The sequence below is a fragment of the Cydia splendana genome, chromosome 10, assembly GCF_910591565.1.
Source record: "Cydia splendana chromosome 10, ilCydSple1.2, whole genome shotgun sequence".
Taxonomy (NCBI): domain Eukaryota; kingdom Metazoa; phylum Arthropoda; class Insecta; order Lepidoptera; family Tortricidae; genus Cydia; species Cydia splendana.
Window position 1 is genome coordinate 20205083 of NC_085969.1, and position 20609 is coordinate 20225691.

General features: G+C 37.6%; 2 protein-coding genes across 2 annotated transcripts in view; both read left to right on the plus strand.

The window, feature by feature from the left end:
- The window catches only part of LOC134794433 (uncharacterized), a 399097-nt gene that overhangs the window by 24579 nt on the left and 353909 nt on the right, over window positions 1-20609 (plus strand). The gene's annotated exons all lie outside the window — the stretch shown is intronic.
- LOC134794440 (juvenile hormone esterase-like) lies at window positions 1718-5986 on the plus strand. Its single transcript, XM_063766252.1, has 3 exons — window positions 1718-1947; window positions 4036-5351; window positions 5727-5986. Exons 1-3 carry the CDS (start codon window positions 1819-1821, stop codon window positions 5944-5946), a joined length of 1665 nt encoding a protein of 554 aa, XP_063622322.1. The 5' UTR covers window positions 1718-1818; the 3' UTR covers window positions 5947-5986.

Here is a 20609-nt window from a genome sequence, read left to right on the forward strand (position 1 = left end):
TTGAAGGCTTAAATATTTATAAGAAGCAGGAAAAGCGCAGAGAAAGACAACTATTGAAACAATGAGTAGAAAGAACGTTACATTAAAAAATACCTATTGAAGGAACCACTATGAAACTATAATGGCTCCTCGCATTGGAAAACTATTACTTATTAATATGCCTCGACGTAATGTCTTCATCCACTTAATTAAAGGGTGGCACACCACCGTATTTAAGGCAGCGAGGTGTGGAAACACTTCTTAAGGCTTATTAGTATACATAATAGAGATAGTAATCACTGGCTGGTTAGACGCCACATGACTATTCGCACGATTCCCGAAAAAATATAGAGGGTTCCATTGAAAATATTCGGTGAGGTTTTTTTATAATAGATTTAATACCGTTGAAAACTAGTGTCTACGGCAATTCTTAGGATTAGTTGTCAAGCGGGCCCCAGCCTCCCATGAGCCGTGGCAAAATGCCGGGATAACGGGAGGAAGAAGATTTATTACGTACCTGATCCTGAGTAAACAGGGAAATACGAAAATTGTGTTATAATTCAGACCGGTATAAAAATATACTAATATGAATAGCAAATAATTGTTAAGTAGTTATCTGGAACGGCCTTCCATGAATTCAGATGACGTAGATACATTCAGAAAAACTGCTAGTTTAGCACAATTGCACACATTTTTATATGCCCCTGCATATTGCCTAACTAATAGTTCTGCTGGCTGTACATTGATAGGATTTATGTTGGTTTTTCAGGAAGAATTCTTTATCACGTGAACCGATTTCAATAATTGTTTTCTCTGTAGTTGTCACTGAGTTTTGTAACAAGACCCTTGTTATAAGTACCGGTATGTCTTGGTTCTTTTGCTTAGTATGTAGTTATATGAAGTTTGACCCTCCCATTTTCTCACAGCAAAGTCTGTCCATAGTTAGAAGGACTCTGCCATAGACTTCCGTGGGAACCCTACCATGTAAGTGTGAGGCACTTGTGAGGTGTACTATTCTCACTAAAGGCCTTGCGTCTTATTCTGAATTATTTAGTACTTTACTATAATTGTCCTAATCGATAGTGATGTGCCTTTTATCGTGTCATATTTTGCCTAAGCTGTTTGAAATGTAGAAATAAAGTGTCAGAATTAATATCAAAATGCTTTATTTCCAGTTGTTGAGTTGTTTCCTTATGTTGACTGGTAGAATTGACTTTCAAACGATGATTTTGAATGATAAATATTTAATAACATTTGAATTGATTTGGTTTGATTTTGTTTGATATTTTACAGTCAGTAATTTTCCTTGCGTTGGTGTGGTGAAAAATTTTGTGTTTCACTCGGTGGAAAAGTTTGTTTAACCCTCGTGCCTTGAAATCCTCGCAACGCTGAAGATTCCACTTTTCGAACCACTCGCTACCTACGCTCGTGATTTAATTGTGGAATATTTCGCTTGCTCGGGTATCAATATTAGTACGAGAGATTAAACAACAACTTTGGCTCCTTGTAAAACAAATACTTAACTATAGATACCATGTCAACGTCCCGTTATCTTAACCGTGCATTGATAACTATTAATCACGCCATAATTAAAAACCAAACTTGAAACTAAAACGGGATATTTTATCGATAACGGTCATCGATAACTTGTGTCTACTAGGGACTCCCTAGTTCATTTACTATGTAACGATGACTTTCGGTTTTAGTGACGTTGCTGCAAGAAACATTATGCGTCCAAACGTGGTATGAAATACTAGTAACAGAAGTTAAAAAAAATTGTCCAAACTACATACACTTAAAGCATTGAGTTATTTTTGGTTGGAATATAATTTATTAACGATGAGCATAGTGGAAATTAGTGATGGGGTGATAGAGGGAGAGCTGGTGGAGAACCCTTTCGGTGGGCAGTTCCACAGTTTTAAGGGAATACCGTACGCAGCGCCCCCTGTTGGTGATTTGAGGTTTAGAGTGAGTTTTTAAATGTTTTATGTCATGTTCTAGGATAAGTTGTTTATTAAAATTAGGATATATATGACTATAGTCAGGCAAACCAAACTTGTCAGTAAATATGAACAAAAAACTATATTTTTCATTTGGGTGCTAGTACTAGCGTAAGATAAAGACAGTATGCTTCTCTTTGTCTATGTTTGAAATGAGACAGTCCCTGGCCAACATAAATTTTCACATCTTACTACCAGGAAAAGGAAAACCCTCTTTGATTGAAGCCTTTTGTTGGGGTAATCCCATTAAATGGTTACCTCTTTTTAGCACATTTAGGCAGGCCATATAGATATTCAAAATGACTTGATAACGTTCTAAAAATCACAATTAGGGTAATTTTGTAAAATGTTCGTCCACCTTAATCTAGACACGCGGTAGCGTGTCCAGCCAAGTATTAGGTGTATATAGAGGGAAAAATCTGAAATGTGGAAATTATTGATATTTCGATGGAAAAAAAATTATTAATATTTATAGACCAAAAACCTAACCCAATTCTAGATCACTTAGAAACTTGATATTTGGCACCAAGGTAGACTATTAGGTGTATATAGAGGAAAAAATCTGAAAACTGGAAATTTATGATATTTCGAGGGAAAAAAAATAATTAATAGTTTTAGACCAAAAACCTAACCCACTTCTAGATCACTTAGAAACTTGATATTAGGCATCAAGGTAGACTATTAGGTGTACATAGAGGGAAAAATCTGAAAACTGGAAATTATTGATATTTCGATGGAAAAAAAAGAATTAATACTTATAGACCAAAAACCTAACCCACTTCTAGATGACTTAGAAACTTGATATTTGGCATCAAGGTAGACTATTAGGTTTATATAGAGGGAAAAATCTGAAAACTGGAAATTACTGAGATTTAGATGGAAAAAATAATAATTAATACTTATAGACCAAAAATCTAACCCACTTCTAGATCACTTAGAAACTTGATATTTGACATCAAGGTATACTATTAGGTGTATATAGAGGAAAAAATCTGAAAAATGGAAATTATTGATATTTCGATGGAAAAAAAAGAATTAATACTTATAGACCAAAAACCTAACCCACTTCTAGATGACTTAGAAACTTGATATTTGGCATCAAGGTAGACTATTAGGTGTATATAGAGGGAAAAATCTGAAAACTGGAAATTATTGATATTTCGATGGAAAAAAAAAAATAATACTTATAGACCAAAAACCTAACCCCTCTTCAAGATCACTTAGAAACTTGATATTTGGCATCAAAGTAGACTATTAGGTGTATATATAGGGAAAAATCTGAAAACTGGAAATGATTGATAATTCGATGGAAAAAAAATAATTAATACTTATAGACCAAAAACCTAACCCACTTCTAGATGACTTAGAAACTTGATATTTGGCATCAAGGTAGACTATTAGGTTTATATAGAGGGAAAAATCTGAAAACTGGAAATTATTGATATTTACATGTAAAAAAATTAATTAGGTAATACTTAAAAACCAAAAACCTAACCCACTTCTAGATCACTTAGAAACTTGATATTTGGCATGAAGCTAGACTATTAGGCGTATAAAAAAGAAAAAAATGTGAAAACTGAAACTTTTTAACAATTGACCGCAGGTTAGCTAGGGTCTCCTTTTCAGCTTAGGCAAACTGCTTTTATGATGAATACCTACTATAGTAATTTCTGTACAAAAAGTAATGATATCCCAACAAAAACATAAATGTGAAATGAGAGCCAAGTTCAATATAAAGAATATGTGTCGTTGTTGACTCGCTGACAAAAGAATTGAGATCTATATGGGTGCCAAGTTCTGTGTTGTGTAGAAAATCCTGAAATTATAAAGAAGTTGTCTTGGCTAGTTTTTACCAAGCAGCGCAGCGAGTCAACAACGACACATATTCTTAATATTGAACTTGGCTCTCATTTCACATTTATGTTTTTGTTGGGATCAAAATAACATCATGCTAAGCCAGGTTATTTATATTAACGAACTTAAATCCATCAATATTCCGTTAAGGCTAACAAGCCCAAACCAATTATTTTAACTTCACAATAATTTATATCTACAGGCGCCACAACCACCTGAACCATGGGAAGGGGTCCGCAGCGCCACAGAGTTCGGTCCAATCTGTTACCAAGTGGATCCTCTCACGGATCCAACTCCGAAAGGTAACGAAGACTGCCTTTACCTGAACGTATATACCCCTGACTTGGAGCCCGCTGTACCTTTGCCTGTTATGGTGTGGATCCACGGAGGAGGTTTCGTCTTCGGCAGCGGGAACGATGACAGATATGGCCCAGAATTTCTGGTTAGACATGATGTTGTACTTGTCACTTTCAATTACAGACTTGAAGTGCTCGGCTTTCTTTGCCTGGATACCGAAGAAGTGCCTGGAAATGCTGGGATGAAGGACCAAGTTGCAGCTCTACGTTGGGTCCAGAAGAATATCAACCAATTTGGTGGAGATCCAGAGAATGTTACAATTTTTGGTGAAAGCATTGGTGGTGCGAGTGTCAGTTTTCATCTCGTTTCGCCGATGTCAAAGGGTTTATTCAAGCGGGCGATCGCTATGAGCGGTCATATGAATTGCTATTGGGCACTTATATCCCGGCCTGTGCTGCGAGCTACTGCCCTGGCGCAACAATTAGGCTGCGACTCTTCAGACCCTGAAGAACTCAGCTCCTTTTTCAAAGAACAGCCCGTTACTTCGCTAGTTAATTGCTTACCTCCCGTATACTTTTATGAGAGACTTGGGGGTCTTTCTTTGTCAATACCATTGTTTTCTGTCGTCTCCGAGAAACAATTCGGTGACCACGAGAGGTTTTTCGAAGGAGATCCGTTGGAAGCTCTGCAAAACGGAATACATGAAGGTGTTGAGGTTATTTCTGATTTTGTTGAGCACGAAGGTGTATTTAGCATGAAGCTTAGGGGGGGATACGACCATATCAAAGAATTTACTAAATTTCTTGAATTCTATGTGCCGATGGCAATAAGATTTAACTGCGGCTTGACAGCTCAGTTGGAGGCAGCCATGCAGATAAAAGAATTTTACCAGAATGGGAGCACTGATCCTGATGTATTGATGCGCTTTTGTTCTTTTGAAGATTTCCAGTATGGTGTCATCCAGTGGCAAAGGATCTGTGCAAAGACAAGTCCAAATAAGTTTTATCTATACAAATTCTGCTGCAAGTCTGAGAGGAATCTGATGACTTATGGACTAGGTCTCGCTGAATTATTTGGGAATGAGCCAAAAGTATGTCATGCCGATGATCTGGGGTACTTATTTCCCCTTAAATGCTTCAACTTACCAGTTGATCCTGAATCTACAACCTTCAAAATGATAGATAATGTCACCAAACTCTGGACCACCTTTGCAAAATGTGGGTAAGTTACAATTTTACAGCATATGCTGGAAAACATTCACATTAGTTACTGTTACAAATCAACTTCAACTGTTATTATTATTGTTGATCACTGAAATCTTGAAATAAATCTAGTATTATTCCCAATGTCATGCTAAGGGGCTGTCCATAAATTACGTCATCGATTTTTGATGATTTTTGTCCCCCCCCTAAAGTCGTCCAAAAATCATGCTTCGAATGACCCCGTTTCCTCCTACGTCATGCTACCATCATCCGATGTCCAGACCCCCCCCTAATTTGAAAATTTGAAATGACGTAATACCAACCGATGATAAGAGTTTCTGCAAGGCGGTTAATTTGCTACAATTAAGTAGCTACTTATTTAATTATCTTCTAGGGACCCAACACCTAATGACAGACTGGGCGTACGCTGGCCAGAGTACACCACAGACGGAGAAGAATTCCTGGAGATCAACGAAGAACTGACGCCCTCATCAGCTGTGATGAAGGATGAAGTGGAACTTTACGAGAATATCTTCACGAAGTTTCTGCCGAATCAACTTGGGTCATACACATCTTTTATGATCAACTCGATTGCTTCATTGATCAAAAGCTAATTTTTACGCTGATTACAAAAGGGATATTCAAATTTTTTCTGCACCAATCTTCTTCCTCGTTTCCTCATGACTGAGGGTCGCGACCACTTGAGGTCTTTGTTTTGTGCACTTTCCCTTCTGCACGATTTTCCGCCGTTCTAATAATAGGTGTCTGTGTTTAGATCCTAGGGCTTCTTTACAATACCTATCTACCCATGTCATGGATGTCCACTGCACTATCCTTAACCACATTGCGCTTTTTCACTGATAAATAATTAGAAACTGAAAATTATTTTATGAAATAAAAGTTTGCTTTGAAAAATCATTAAGATTTTTTTTCAACCATTGTAGGTACATTTGTACAGTTCGCATCAATAATAGATAGATAGATAGATAGATAAAAACTTTATTGCGAAACATTATCGTGACAAAAAAATTGAACTTATGATAAGAATAAAACTAAAACTTCTAAGTACTATACTAAACTGATTACTATAACTACATACTAGGATTTTTTTTTGTCACGACTGTGTTAGTCGCGAAGAGGCGCCGACTCAGCATGTGCTGCAGCATTGCTGCCACATCGCTGGTATTCTGCCGGAACCTAGCAGTGCGCGCACAGACTCACGGTATGATCAACCACCAGTGAGAATAATATTAGTCTAATAACGGAAACGGACGAGACAATGCGAAATCGTATGCGTTAAGTACCATGGCTACACACTAATAATATTATTAATTAGACTAATAAAGTAATAACCGTTCGAGAAATGTGCTCTAGTTCGCGTTCAAAAGTATTTGTTACAGTCTAAATTCTACATATGTGGAGAATATTTTTGATAAGTTATTAGAGAATAGATACTTGTGACGTACTATAGTCTGATCCGCTACTTTGATCCTGACTGAACTTCCGTAACTACTATGACAAAATTAGAAATTAGTAAAAATCCGCCATATTGAATCGTTAACAAACTGTTTCGTTTTTCACAAAACTGATTCCTGGAAAAGCTTTCCTCCCTCAGCGTAACAGATACTTAGCTATAAGTCCATAAATCGCAAGCAATCAAATCACAACCGTAACAGACAGCCATTAGGTGCTAATTGGAACGTCACCCCTGTAGGTACGACTGGCCATATATTCCTATTGCCTACAAACGTAAGCGAGTTGTATATTTAGTTCTAACCACTGTAACGTAATATCGAGATTCGTAAGAATGTCATGAGGTAAAACACTAATAACAACCTGATTTTTATATTGTAGCCGACACTTTTTGCCAAAAAAATTGGGCCTCCCATAGAAAACATCGACATATGATCAGCCAAAATGCATGAAACAACCAATATTTTTTTCGCGATTTCGGGTTGATCCCATAGTTCAGCGGTCGGCAACCTTTTAGCAGCCAAGGGCCACATAGTAGCTACCGAAGTTGACGCGGGCCGCACTTTGTTTATATTTATGACTTTATCAGACATTGTCGTTTGTCAATATTACATACAAGATAGCCAGAGAGGCTCGCGGGCCGCAAGTGAGAGGTTCGCGGGCCGCATGCGGCCCGCGGGCCGCTTGTTGCCGACCGCTGCCATAGTTAAAGACGTATTACGCATTGAATTCGCAAAATATGGCTAAGGGTTGAAAAAATACGGAACCTTCAAAAGCACCATGTATATCATTCACTATTTTTCTCAACAGGGGCCCATTTCTCGAATAGTATCAGACTAATATTATAAATGTGTTGCCATCGTGGACTAATAATATTAGTCTAATACCGTGCGAGAAATGGACCCCAGAAAGTGTCCGGTGCGAGTTTGTCAAATAGGTTCGCCGTCGCTCGGTTAGCGTTTGTGTTAATTCAAACGCTTCCTTTCATAGGTATTCAAAATGTCTTATATCCTAAAGAAACACGTAGACATACGTCTTTTTGGACTTGTAAGATTAAATAGTGCACCTGGGAGACGTCCACACAATCATTGCAGCTTCTAATTGGTATTTACTGTTATGAATGGTGGGGAAAAGTTTTAACCAGGATTGGTAATAGGTGGTTGGCAATTTATAGAGAAAATATTGCTTAGTCCCTATTATTACAATTATACACCTCTCGATAGTGAAATTAATAAAAATAACCGAATTGAAATTATTTCATGAAACCGATGCTGCCAAAAATACGGGGGTGCGGGGGACAGGGTGAGCGAGGTCCCGTGCCGTGATTGGTCCGTTCAAAGACACGGACGTCACACAAAGACACTTTCGACTCGAAAATGGAGTAAAACTACCGTATTTGTGTGGCAGAGGGGGTAGAGCTACTATGCTCGGTCTGGATGATGTCTTGTCTGTGATTGAGAGTTTCGGCTATTAGAAATATAAGAATGAAGAAAGGAGAATAATGTGCTCCGTGGAAATTCAGTCGTTTTTGTAAAGGAAACGGAAATGGAAACTAATAAATCCATAAAATGAAACTTACCTATTACTACATGTTCTTGAAACATCTTTCCATTTATACCTCTTTGAAAAGGATTTTGCTTTTAGGTAGAATATTTTTTGTTTTACCTCGTTAGCGTAGGAAATTGGAGGTAGAGTTCGCACGTTTTATGTTACTATACAAAATATACTCAAAATCCAGACTAAAAACCTAACAGGATACTCGTATTGTTTTACAAACTAAAAATAACAACGTTGAAAACTGCGCACTTACTAACAAAGTGTCTTGTCCGTCCGGGGGTGTAAAATACGGAGGGGGCACAACACAGGGCGCAATGTAGCGTGATATATCGAGAGGGGCAGCGCAAGGAGGTGCTCAAACTTTACGATGCACTTTTGGGATGAGAAAATATCGGACTATAATTGAACGAAAACTTTCGTAAGTAGGTTTGTACTAAAAATAAGCGATTTATAATTTAACCTTTCGTATGTGTAAGCACTGATCAGTGCGCACGAATTAAAATCCTTTGTTTAATAAAATAGGTTTAAATTCGTTCGCACTGATCAGTGCTTAGACATACGAAGGGTTAAGGATAAGAAAGATATATGACTTCCGGCGGATAATATCTTAACATCTTTATTTCTGTTCATGATTTATCCCTGAAGGCTAGACCATTGTTGTTAAAACAACCACCGTAAAAATGCTTAATTCTTTCCTTTAGTATTTGCTCCAAAAATCAAAAATCTAAATTGTTTTTTAAATGATTATATTGTGGTGTGTTGATATCTTTGCGTGATGGTACGTGCATAATATGTTAGTTACAATTTAATTTCTACAAACTTCAAGAGAAGTTGCACTATTCATGCAATTACAACTTCATCATTTTGAGTAATAAAACTAGAGTAAGTACCTAATCTCACTCAATATGTTCACCTAACAATGTTGCAAAGACCGAGGTACCTATTTGTCTAAGCAAACATCTTCATCAGTAACAAAAGAATAACATAAGTAAGTATTCCAAGGGCGCTTACCACCTTTTTCTGTTAAGGGAGAGGTGGCTGACGAAACATAAGTTGTAATGGATAGCCATTTGTTCATGGAACATCCGCGTTCTAATTTTCAAAGTGCTTGGTACAGTCAGCCGCAGAAGTTGGCGAGGGCAAGGTGTTCAAAATTACCTTGACACGCTCCTATTCTCTTAACAATAAAGTCGCGTCAAGATCATATTGAATACCTGGGCCGCTTAGCAACTTCTGCTGCTAGTCAGAACAGTCGTACGTTAGGGGATATTAATAGTCACGTCAGTGTATTTTATGTATTCCTCGTATATTATACTGGCCAAGACTGTATATTGTAGATAGGAAATATTAATAAAATGTCTGTTATATCCTGAACCATGCTTGCTTTATATACTTTTTGCGTGCACTAAAAGGGCGTTTTTTATATTTGGAGTCAGTTATTTTAGTGATAGAGCTTAGCGAAAAGAAACTGCATTTTTGGCAGAAAGCAAGCCGCTTTGCCCAGTGATACTAGGGACCAATCTGAATAATTTCATCCGAGGAAACACAAATTTCATTCACTAGAATTCAAGATGGCGGACCTTTTCCAAAATGGCGGCTGCATATTATACCTTTTCCCGTGATGGTCACAAATAATAAGCAGAAATACAATTTATTTATTTATTTATAGCTCAATAAATAAAGTAAATAGGTTTTCAGTTCTTTTTTAGGGTTCCGTACCCAAAGGGTAAAACGGGACCCTATTACTAAGACTTCGCTGTCCGTCCGTCCGTCCGTCCGTCCGTCCGTCCGTCCGTCCGTCCGTCCGTCCGTCTGTCACCAGGCTGTATCTCACGAACCGTGATAGCTAGACAGTTGAAATTTTCACAGATGATGTATTTCTGTTGCCGCTATAACAACAAATACTAAAAACAGAATAAAATAAAGATTTAGATGGGGCTCCCATACAACAAACGTGATTTTTGACCAAAGTTAAGCAACGTCGGGAGTGGTCAGTATTTGGATGGGTGACCGTTTTTTTTTTGCTTTTTTTTTGTTTTTTTTTTTTGCATTATGGTACGGAACCCTTCGTGCGCGAGTCCGACTCGCACTTGCCCGGTTTTTACCTTTAAATCGTCAAAGTTCTCAGTTTTGACGCGAGTCGCGCGATCGGGCCGTTTCGAACGGCAGTTACGCGCTTTTTGAAATGCGTATAGTTCAAAAACTACTCAACGGATTGTTAAGATTGTTTTTTATTTTGCAGATAATATTATCAGGTTTCATTTAAATGAAAGAATATGGTATCATATTATAGAATATTTAGTTGTTATTTTCATTAGAAGGAAAAAAATTAAAGAAAAAAAACACAATTTTTTTAATATTGGGCCGCCATCTTTAATTTCTTAAATGCTATATATTTTATTCGATTACAGGTGTTAATACGAATTGATCGATATATCAATCACTAAAATCGGTGCAGCCGTTTTGTGTCTATATTTTTTTTTTAATATTGCAACCGCCATTTTGGAAAAGGTCCGCCATCTTGAATTCTAGTGAATGAAATTTGTGTTTCCTTGGATGAAATCATTCAGATTGGTCCCTATTATCACTGGGCAAAGCGGCTTGCTTTCTGCCAAAAATGCAGCTTTCGATGTAAATATCGCCGTAAGCAGTATTAAGCAGTATTAGTAGTTAGACGCTTAGGATTTTTTTTATCAAATTTGAAAAGAACGCATACCTACTACCTATTGTTTTTCGTTAATTATAATGCTTATGCTCGGAAAACATCACTCAAAAATGGGCGTTTTCCCAGATATAAGACCTAGCTAGATCGATTTTTCGCCCCCGATAACTCCATATATCCACAGATAAACGTCAAAAGCCCTACGGGGTTAGAAAATGTTAAGGCATTACAAATTATAAGAAAATTAAATTAAATTAAATAATTATTTATTTCAGAAATTAAATTTCCATAATATATTAGTAGCTTATTATTATTACTCTTAACCTATGTTAGTGACTATCTATGTTATGTGCTTTATTTAACTTCTATAAACATGTACGCTACTCCAGTACTCCCAGAAAGCGCCATCTATCCTGTCTGCTACAGTGGCTAGGAGACTGTTGGCGCTGCCGCATTAGCGAAAATAGAGCGATATACCTACAATAGGCACTAATTCTAAAAACTTGTAATTAAAATTAAAATATTGTAATCTCATTTTATTTTGTATTAGTATTTGTAATTAATTAATTTCCCATTCCATTACTTTCATGTCAAAGCAAAGCGTCAAGTTGAAAGGTGAAGTTCGTTATGAAAGCGGAGTGAAGTTGACCGCAAACGCTCTTAATTAAATTTTAATCCTTTCAAATGTCTCGCGAGACAACGCTGTTTTTGAGGAGGAATGAATTAGGGAAAGTTCATGATGAACAATACGTGGATCTAAAGTCTATTTTTTTATTCGGTAGACTAAAATGACATTTCATACTATGAAATGTTATTTTATGTTCATACTAGGCAATGTCATTTTAGTCTACCGAATAAAAAAATAAACTTTAAAGCATTTGGTTTATTAAAATTTATGCCATAGTAAAAAAATACAATACGGTACGGTCGTACGGTGGTACGGGCATGTGATGGTGAGGGATGAAAGTTATGTGACGAGAAAGGTATTACGAATGAATGTGGAGGGAAGTACGAGGAAAGGAAAACCGAGGAAAAGGTGGACTGTGTGAGAGATGATATGAAATGAACGCAAGTGAATGATGAGATGACAGAGAGGTGTGGAAGAGAAAGACATTGTTGCGCCGACTCCAAGAGAATGGGACAAGGGCAAGAGAATGATGAGTAAAAAAATACAATGATTTAAGTCACACGCAAAGAATTGAAAGACGGTATTGAGTACCTAGTAAGAAGTTCAACTTACAAAAGTAAGAAGTTACTCTAAAAAGAAACGGACCAAGCTAATTCTGCGTGGTATTTTGAATATGATTTTTAATCATGACATACTAAATGAGGACTTTGTTCAGTTTAAATCGATGTAAAGTAAACTTAGACGGTGTCTATTGCTTAGGCCCACTTGCACCATTCCACTAACCCGGGATTAACCGGTTAAACCTGGAGTTACCATGGTTACCAGTACAATTTGACACTGGGTTGACGGTTAAACCGCTTAACCCCGGGTTAGTGGGATGGTGCAAGTGGGCCTTAATGTTTAAGTTAGTTTTAGTTAGCTAGTCGCACTATTGGGCAGTAAATCATTTTAATCAATTGAAGAACATGATGCATGATGTGGTCTAAAGGGGCTTTGAAAGAATTTGGGTTTCCAGTTAGATCTCCAACCCATCAGCGAAACTGTTAACAAACTTGGCATTCTTTCAAATTTATAGTTTTGGTGCTGACCTTATCAAAAATCCAAAAATAAGTTTGAGCACCACTGTCCCGCCCACGGGGCGCCTATTCCGTACCCATTTACGATAGATACGTACATTGTTTGTGCAATTCATATCCCTCTCCCGTCACACCTTTATTCCTTCTCAATAAGGTCTATATTACCCCGGCACGTACAACATGGCAGAGGTGGTCTTGGAAATTTCATTTTCGGAGAAAGTTCGTTGATCTATGTAATTTTGAAGCCAATATTGCTGGAGAGTAGCGTTTACGGGGTTTATAACTTGATTACTTTTCGATATCTTGGAGTGTGGATGGCTTGAGTCAGTCCATGCACCGACTTGTCAGTTAGAAAATGTGGAAGTGTCACCATGAACACCCTACCTACCCACACAGATGGAAATACGAGTACAGTACAAAGTTACACTGTTGTACTGTAAAAATTCAAATTCAAATATTTCCATCTCAGTCGCGTAAGTAACGAAAGAACTTAAAGGCACATGTTTTAGAAGTTTTCCGGCACCTGGGTCAAACAGATCACTGTGTTATGTCTTTCCTGTAGACATACACGAGAGTTAAGGGCTATAAAGGTTAATTTTCTTATTTAACCCTTATCCACGTGAAAAGTTCCTCCTTTTATTTAGAGAACTATGATAAAATCATTACTTACATGCCCACAAGCTGTTAACTATTGCCCACAGGAGAGAAAAATGTACTGTTCGCGCGAACAATTATTTTATCATAGTTCTCTAAATAAAAGGAGGAACTTTTCACGTGGATAAGGGTTAAATAAGAAAATTAACCTTTATAGCCCTTAACTCTCGTGTATGTCTACAGGAAAGACATAACACAGTGATCTGTTTGACCCACCTATATCACACTTATAACAGCCAATTGAAAATAACGCAGTTACGAGACGGCGTAGCATTTGATAGTATTAACTTTTAACGCTCCCATGAGCTGAAATTGAATTTTAATAATCTCATCTTCATTTTAATGTTTTGTCCGCAAAGTCATTTTTGTCGACTTTCCAAGAGATTGACTACATGACTACCTGGATATAGCTTAGAATATGGACTCTATCTACTCTTTTACTGGCTTCGTCATTCAACTGAAAAACTGGAAAAACCCAACACAGCATTTAATAAAATTCCATTCTCGCCAAAAAACAAGGTAACATCTCAAAGCGGCGTTTTGGCGTTTAATAAAAAGCAATGGCCCATCCCTAGTAACAGGCTCGTATGTTTTCAAGTACAGACTACCATAAGCAGACTCCGTTTTAAGAATGACTCACGCTCGAACAGTGCGGGTCCGGGCCGAAGATGTGCAAAGCAGTGATCACGTGGTAGCAAACAAGCAGAAGCGGAATAGTAAGTTTGTGACGGTAGCTTATGATATGGTCTACCCTTTAAATATTTTCTTGAAAAAACCTCGACATAGAAACCGTTTTGAGTTTTTAGGGTTCTCTAGCCAAAATGGCTAAATGAAGCCCTTATAATTTCGTTATATACGTCTGTACTTCCGTCCGTCTGTCTGTCAAAATTAAGTGAAAGTTGAAAAAATATAATTATATCGCTCTTAAATACCTATGGTATGGAATTGGAAGCGCCAATGCGTGGTCTGGATGTCGGACTGATCAACGTCACCCAGCAGTGAACTAACTTCCCATACAATAAAATTTAGGGAACTTGGAGGTGGAGGTGCAACCGACCCTAATTCGGATTCGAAAACTTCTCATACTTTTGTATGGGGATCGAAGTTTTTCATTTCCAAAATGAAATTGTCCTTAATTTACTATAAAATTTCCTGTCCAAGAACATTTCCAACGTTTTTTAAAACATTCCGCACCACATATAGAGGTAGGTATTTTTTTTATACTGCCATGTCGGACTCTGGTCTAGTTAGCCAGTGATCTGTGTTCCTGGCATCCAGAATACATTTGCATGCGTAATGTCATGTTCGCCCCTCGTCCCCCTTCGGGTACGGCCCCTTATAATTGGTCGCAGTTATGAATGATTAATCTTTATACGCTTTTTACAAAAGGGTGCATCTTGTTTGTGAACTTTTGGTGGTTATGACCTTTTTGCAGAAATTGCAGAAGTGAGCGGTGGAGAGAGACCTTTGTAGTGCTGTCTTTGTTTTACTGTTGTTATGAAGTTTAATGACGATACATTAGGTATGGTATATCTAGTTTTCATGCTTAGCGACCTGCCCCGGATTCGCACGGGTTAACACATTATGCACTTCAAGAATCAGTCTATCGGTAGGTGAAAACGGCATGAAAATCCGTTCCGTAGTTTTTGAGTTTATCGTTCTGAACATACAAACACACAAACAGACAGACGCGGCGGGGGAGTTTAATAAGGTGTAGACTTAATAATCCAGTAACTTTGTCGAATTTTGTAACCTGGCTCTTTTGCGTCAAATCCGGTAGTTCTGATTTTTTGCAGACTTGTTTATGATGTTGGCCCAAATCCCAAATCTAAAAAAAAATGCGGTTTATTCGATTTTTGACAAAGTTGCGTTTGGCGCTCGAGGTCACAAACTTGGATTATTCATTGGGCCAACATCATAAACAAGTCTGCAAAAAATCAGAACTACCGGATTTGACGCAAAAGAGCCAGGTTACAAAATTCGACAAAGTTACTGGATTATTAATTCTACACCTTATTAAACTCCCCCGCCGCGTCTGTCTGTTTGTGTGCTTGTATGTTCACGATAAACTCAAAAACTACGGAACGGATTACTGTATTATAAGTAGTAGTAGTATTTCCGTGACCCAAAAGCAAAAGTGGAATTATGTACTTATGCCATTTATGACGTTTAAATAACACTTGCACTGCGTGGGCTATCAAAATCGCTGCATACATTTCTTGGTCTAGTTCTAATAATAGCATCGTTTAATTAATTTCATATTAGATAATAATTAGGAGTTGCATTAACCGTCAATGTTCGCATAAATGCATCAGACTAGTTCTAAAGCCCGAACTTGGTTCTAAGATGCTAGTTCGCAGTTTGAGAACATTTAAGCGAAGCGCAGCAAGTGTGAATACTGTAGTTCTAATTGAACAGAAACACTTATGAATCTATTAGCAATTCATTGATCAATTGTATGGTCCTGGTGGTTACAGTTTTATCAGCTATACATTACAGCTATACATTAGAAAAGGGAAACCAAAAATGCGTTGGTATGACGACATCAAAAGAACAGCTGGATCAAAATGGGTACAAAGAGCACAAAATAGAACAGAATGGCAAAAATTGAAGGAGGCCTACATCTCAAAGATTGACAAGGGCTAAAAAGAAGAAGACATTAGAAATAATTTTCATATACCTGGGTAAGAAAGTGACACGATAAATGCGCGACCACAATAAGCCTGTTTTACGTACGTGCATTCTAAGATTGGTTGAACTACTTCAACATTATCCTATAAAGATAAAGATAAAGATAGTTTATTTTTCAAGTAGGACAATGCGCTTATGAACGTCAAATAAAGCTATGCCGGCTCTAACCCTACACCTCTAAACCGAAAAGATTGTAATCCCTCCCAATTCCTTTATTGAGTAATTACATATACATATTAATACATATTAAGATTAAAAGTTGAAAGTCACAAAAAATAAATCACACTTAAAACTACTTAATTATTACGACTTCAACCTAACCAAGCTACAACTAGATAAAACGAAATCATAACTAAATGTAAAAAATCTCCCTTAACTCACCCATCCCTCCTAAATGCCTCCTAAATTATAGGAGGGTATCCCAATATGGGATCGGCAACTCCGCGGGACATATATTTTTCTATGGTTACGATATTTTCTCACTCTGTCTCAGATAACACATTATAGACGCTGACTGTCTTTTCCGTAACTTTTGAAGGCAAGATACGAACTTGCCAGTTGCAAGTCGATAGCGACTTGGTAACTCCGTATATCACAGTTTTCTATACCAAGTAAGTTTTCTCGTTCAAAGAATGGAATGGTATTGTTCCAACATTTTTCATGGATACGATGCACCAAGTAGATTAAAATTGAACTAGGCGTTTTATTTTAAGTTTATTTAGTTTAGAGATTGTTTGTATTATTATTTTTAAGCTAATTTAATGTTTTATATTTATTTAATAGTGTTGTAATAAATCTTTTCTCCAAATTGAACTTTGAATATTGTCTACTAAAGTGCAAACTTTTGCATGTTCGAGAAATCCAACTAAAATCCTTAAAATAAGTACCTGTTATTGACGTGGTTCACTATCAAATTATCAAATACCGGTATCTATTATTGATAAGTTTCTTTTTGTCAAAAAAATACAATATTTTATCACGAAGTGTAATTTTCATTCAACGATCATCTTGCTACTCGATATTCGTCTATCTTCGACTTCAGATAACTTTCTGCGAATGAACGAACGAACGAAATGAATGAACGAGTGAATGATGAATTCACACCTATTCGAGAATCAAAAGTCGCAGCAGCATTTCATGTAATCATATTAAACTCAACGAAATCAATAATTAAAAACTCCGAAACACATATTTTCTCATATTTAATTACACAAACGGGTCTACCGTGATATAATTTCATTGTTTTTACATTAAATTCCGACGTTTCAGCTGAGTTGCACCAGCTGTGGTCACGGAAATACTCATATTTTCTCCCTATGAAATTGAAATAAAACAAAGCTTTAAACGTGATTAAAAGATATCCGAATCCAACAGCACTTATAAACGCGACCCTTTGACCATTCCTCAAAACTCTGTCACGCGATTATAATACTAATACAAAATATTTACATTCTAAACTGGCGTGCACGTCACGCGAGTTTGAGGCCCTTTTAACCCCCAAAAGCATTGTCCGATTCGATTACCGGTGACACCGCGTGGGCACCCTCGCTTTGTCTTCACCCTCATCGTTTACCTGCTGTCATTCAGTACGGTTACGGGTCACTTCCCGCAATTGACCAGTATAAGGCTGGTCTTTGAGTGATTGAATTGAGGTGCATGGCTCATATTCATAATCTTTGTCCTTTTTTTCTGTCGTAGTTTTATGATAGAGTTGAAAAATCATGTTGAACGTGATGACGCCAAAACGCACGATTGAAGTTTTGAAAAATAATCAGCCAAATAAATGATCAATATCGTAAAACCGGTTTTGTTGTTACAAACCGACTTTACTGTTGTGGAATCGTTTCTTTCATTGTAAATTTCCCGTTCAAGGTATAGGTACTAGAAACTAGTTCACAAGATAATGTCTTTGTGAACAATAGTCCGTGCCGTGCCCCTGTATTTACTTAACTGTATGAGACCCCCAGTGTGCCGCACAGGTATCTAGTAAGTATTTCAATTGACGCCTTTGCAACGTGTCGAGTATGTCGGATCCGACTGTGTCATTTAGCCTTCGATTTCGAATTAACCTAGTACCTATATTGTGTTATTTTTCTGACTTTTTAAGAGGGATATAACGCAAAATTGTTGTTAGTAATGTTCAATATTTGCATGAAGACGAAACAGGAGCTGAGTTTTATATATTTTAGGTAAATATACCCGTCTCGCTAACGGAAGCGGCACCTAAAAGTAGTGCGATAAGGACAAGGCGAAAAATCCTGCGTAAAAATCTCAAAAATAGAGGTTTCGTACTCCTCTGTTTCCTCCTCCAAAACTTCACCAATCGTAACCAAATTTGGAAATCTAAATGATTATGAAATTATCTGTGTCGGACCGTTTTGTTTTTTTTGGCTAATTGATATCAGTTTTGAATGCCACGCCTCTCATTGCGGCATAGTCAATTAGGCCATTTTGGCCATTTTTGAAGGGCTCTAACGCCTTAAAAAACAAAAATATCAAAAAAGCAAAACGGTCCGACACAGATATTGACAATATTAATCTGTGTTGAAAAAATCATTGCTCTAGCTTCAAAAACCACGGAGGAAAACGAGGAGTACGTTCGTATGGAGAAATGACCACTCCCGTTGGGCCTTAGGGCCAATACCATGAAAAAATTCGTCTAAAATTGTAGCTATTAATAAGTTCGCCTGTTGTACATTTTATACCGTATGTAAATCCAATACGGGCAATAAATAAAACCAGATTAGATTAAATTAGATTTATCCGTGTAATCTTTCGGTTTCTTTTGATGCTGACTAAACTAAATGCGGGTACCAAAATCAATTCTAATAAATCATTATCTGCCTTCCCAGAGCAGATAAAAGCCATAAAGCTTCAATAAAGATATTCAACGAAACGCAAAAATCCGTGCAACAGGGTGCGTAGCCAACGTGCAATCGTTAACGCTCCAAAGCGAACGAACCTCTCTCACTGTCGCACTAGTGTGGAAGAGTGATAGAGAGAGATGACTACGACACGCTACGGAGCGTTAACGATTGGCAAATTGGCTACGCGCCCTGTTCGGTGGGCCACTTCTGTCCAATCACTGTGGGGTCGATTCGGCCTCGCGGGTCAGCGAGGGGTACACGGGGGCACACGGGGGTTCTCGGGGGTACACGGGTCAGAGCCGTCGTTTGAGACGCGTTAACTAATTGGACAATGCTCTGGGCCTACCCGAGCGAAAATCTACTGTAAATTTTAACTGTATTTGCTTGAAATAGGATGTATTTTGCAATGTGCAAGGCTGATTGGTTGAGTTTATGAAGGTCGGTCCTTTGATTTACTGGAAATATGACGCTAGTTTCGGACGATTTTAATGCAAAGCTGGGGTTGCTGGAATAATAGTAATTTGTCTTTCGCAGAGTTTGTATTTACCTAAATACATAATCTAATCGAATACAAACAGTTCTCGTTAAGTAAGTAACCGCTTTCTGTATTTGATGCAAAGAACCCAGAGCGTACTGATAGCTAGGCAAAGTATTAATAGCATCGTAAGAAGAAGTCACGTATAGTTGCGTTTCATTTGCTACGGAGCGTAAGCGCTTGGCATGTTGGCTACGCGGCCAGGTATTAGGCATTAGTTTATGTCGGTAGGTACGTAAAACTGTCAGCACCAAGTTTTTATTAAATCTAAAATGAGTTAGAAAATGTAGGTTACTCCTACTCGTATCTACATATTATTTGACTGTAATTTCATTCAATCATTCGTTCCATGCACTGAACGAAATTGGAGAAACCTCAACTTTATTTTTCGTTCGTTAGATTTATTGTACGTATATTCTTCTTCATTTCTATTCGGAACGTGAATTTTTTTCTCAATATTTTCCAGATATATTTTTTGTATGAAAACCTAAGGTTAAGAAAATTTTACAAGAAATATTCTTTAGCTAGTTTTCGGAACCTCGGCTTCATATTTTATTACAGTTGTGTACACTGCGGTGCAATTTAATTGGGCCATAAAGACGCCCCCGCGCTTACAACGCTCCCTGGAGACAGTTTTGCTATTTCGTCGCGATACTAAAGGCAAACTTCATAAATAACATTGTGCATTCGACATCTAAAAGCAATACTTTTTATTAACATAATAAAACATTTATTTACATACAATATATATACAGTGGTACTACTAAACGAAATTAATAACTAGCTTAAATCTAAAATAGGCCCTTGAGGCATTGTACCAAGGATGCTGGCGGCATTTCCTCGCTGTATCGCAATGCTGATACGTTGTGCGAGGTAGCCGCCAGCTCTTCGGTCACCAGTTACGTCAACCAGACGCTTCGCGATTTCTGCGAACAACTTATGCGCGCTGGGACCCCATGGACCTAGAGTTTCAACACCAAATGGTACAAAATGGTACTCTCTACCGAGGCTCTTATATTTGTTACGTTTTAGAATTTCGGCGCTTTCCGCCGCTCCGCCCGCTTTTACAGTAGTCCGTTGGAGGTGGGACGGTGCCAGTGTGTCTACGCATGTAGCATCCCACACCAACATCCG

Excerpts from the sequence above, each read along its gene's own strand:
- LOC134794440 (XM_063766252.1), top strand. The coding sequence starts at position 1,819 with ATGAGCATAGTGGAAATTAGTGATGGGGTGATAGAGGGAGAGCTGGTG. Across the intron at positions 1,948-4,035 it reads TTGGTGATTTGAGGTTTAGA|GCGCCACAACCACCTGAACC; the intron begins GTGAGTTTTTAA and ends TTATATCTACAG. Across the intron at positions 5,352-5,726 it reads ACCACCTTTGCAAAATGTGG|GGACCCAACACCTAATGACA; the intron begins GTAAGTTACAAT and ends ATTATCTTCTAG.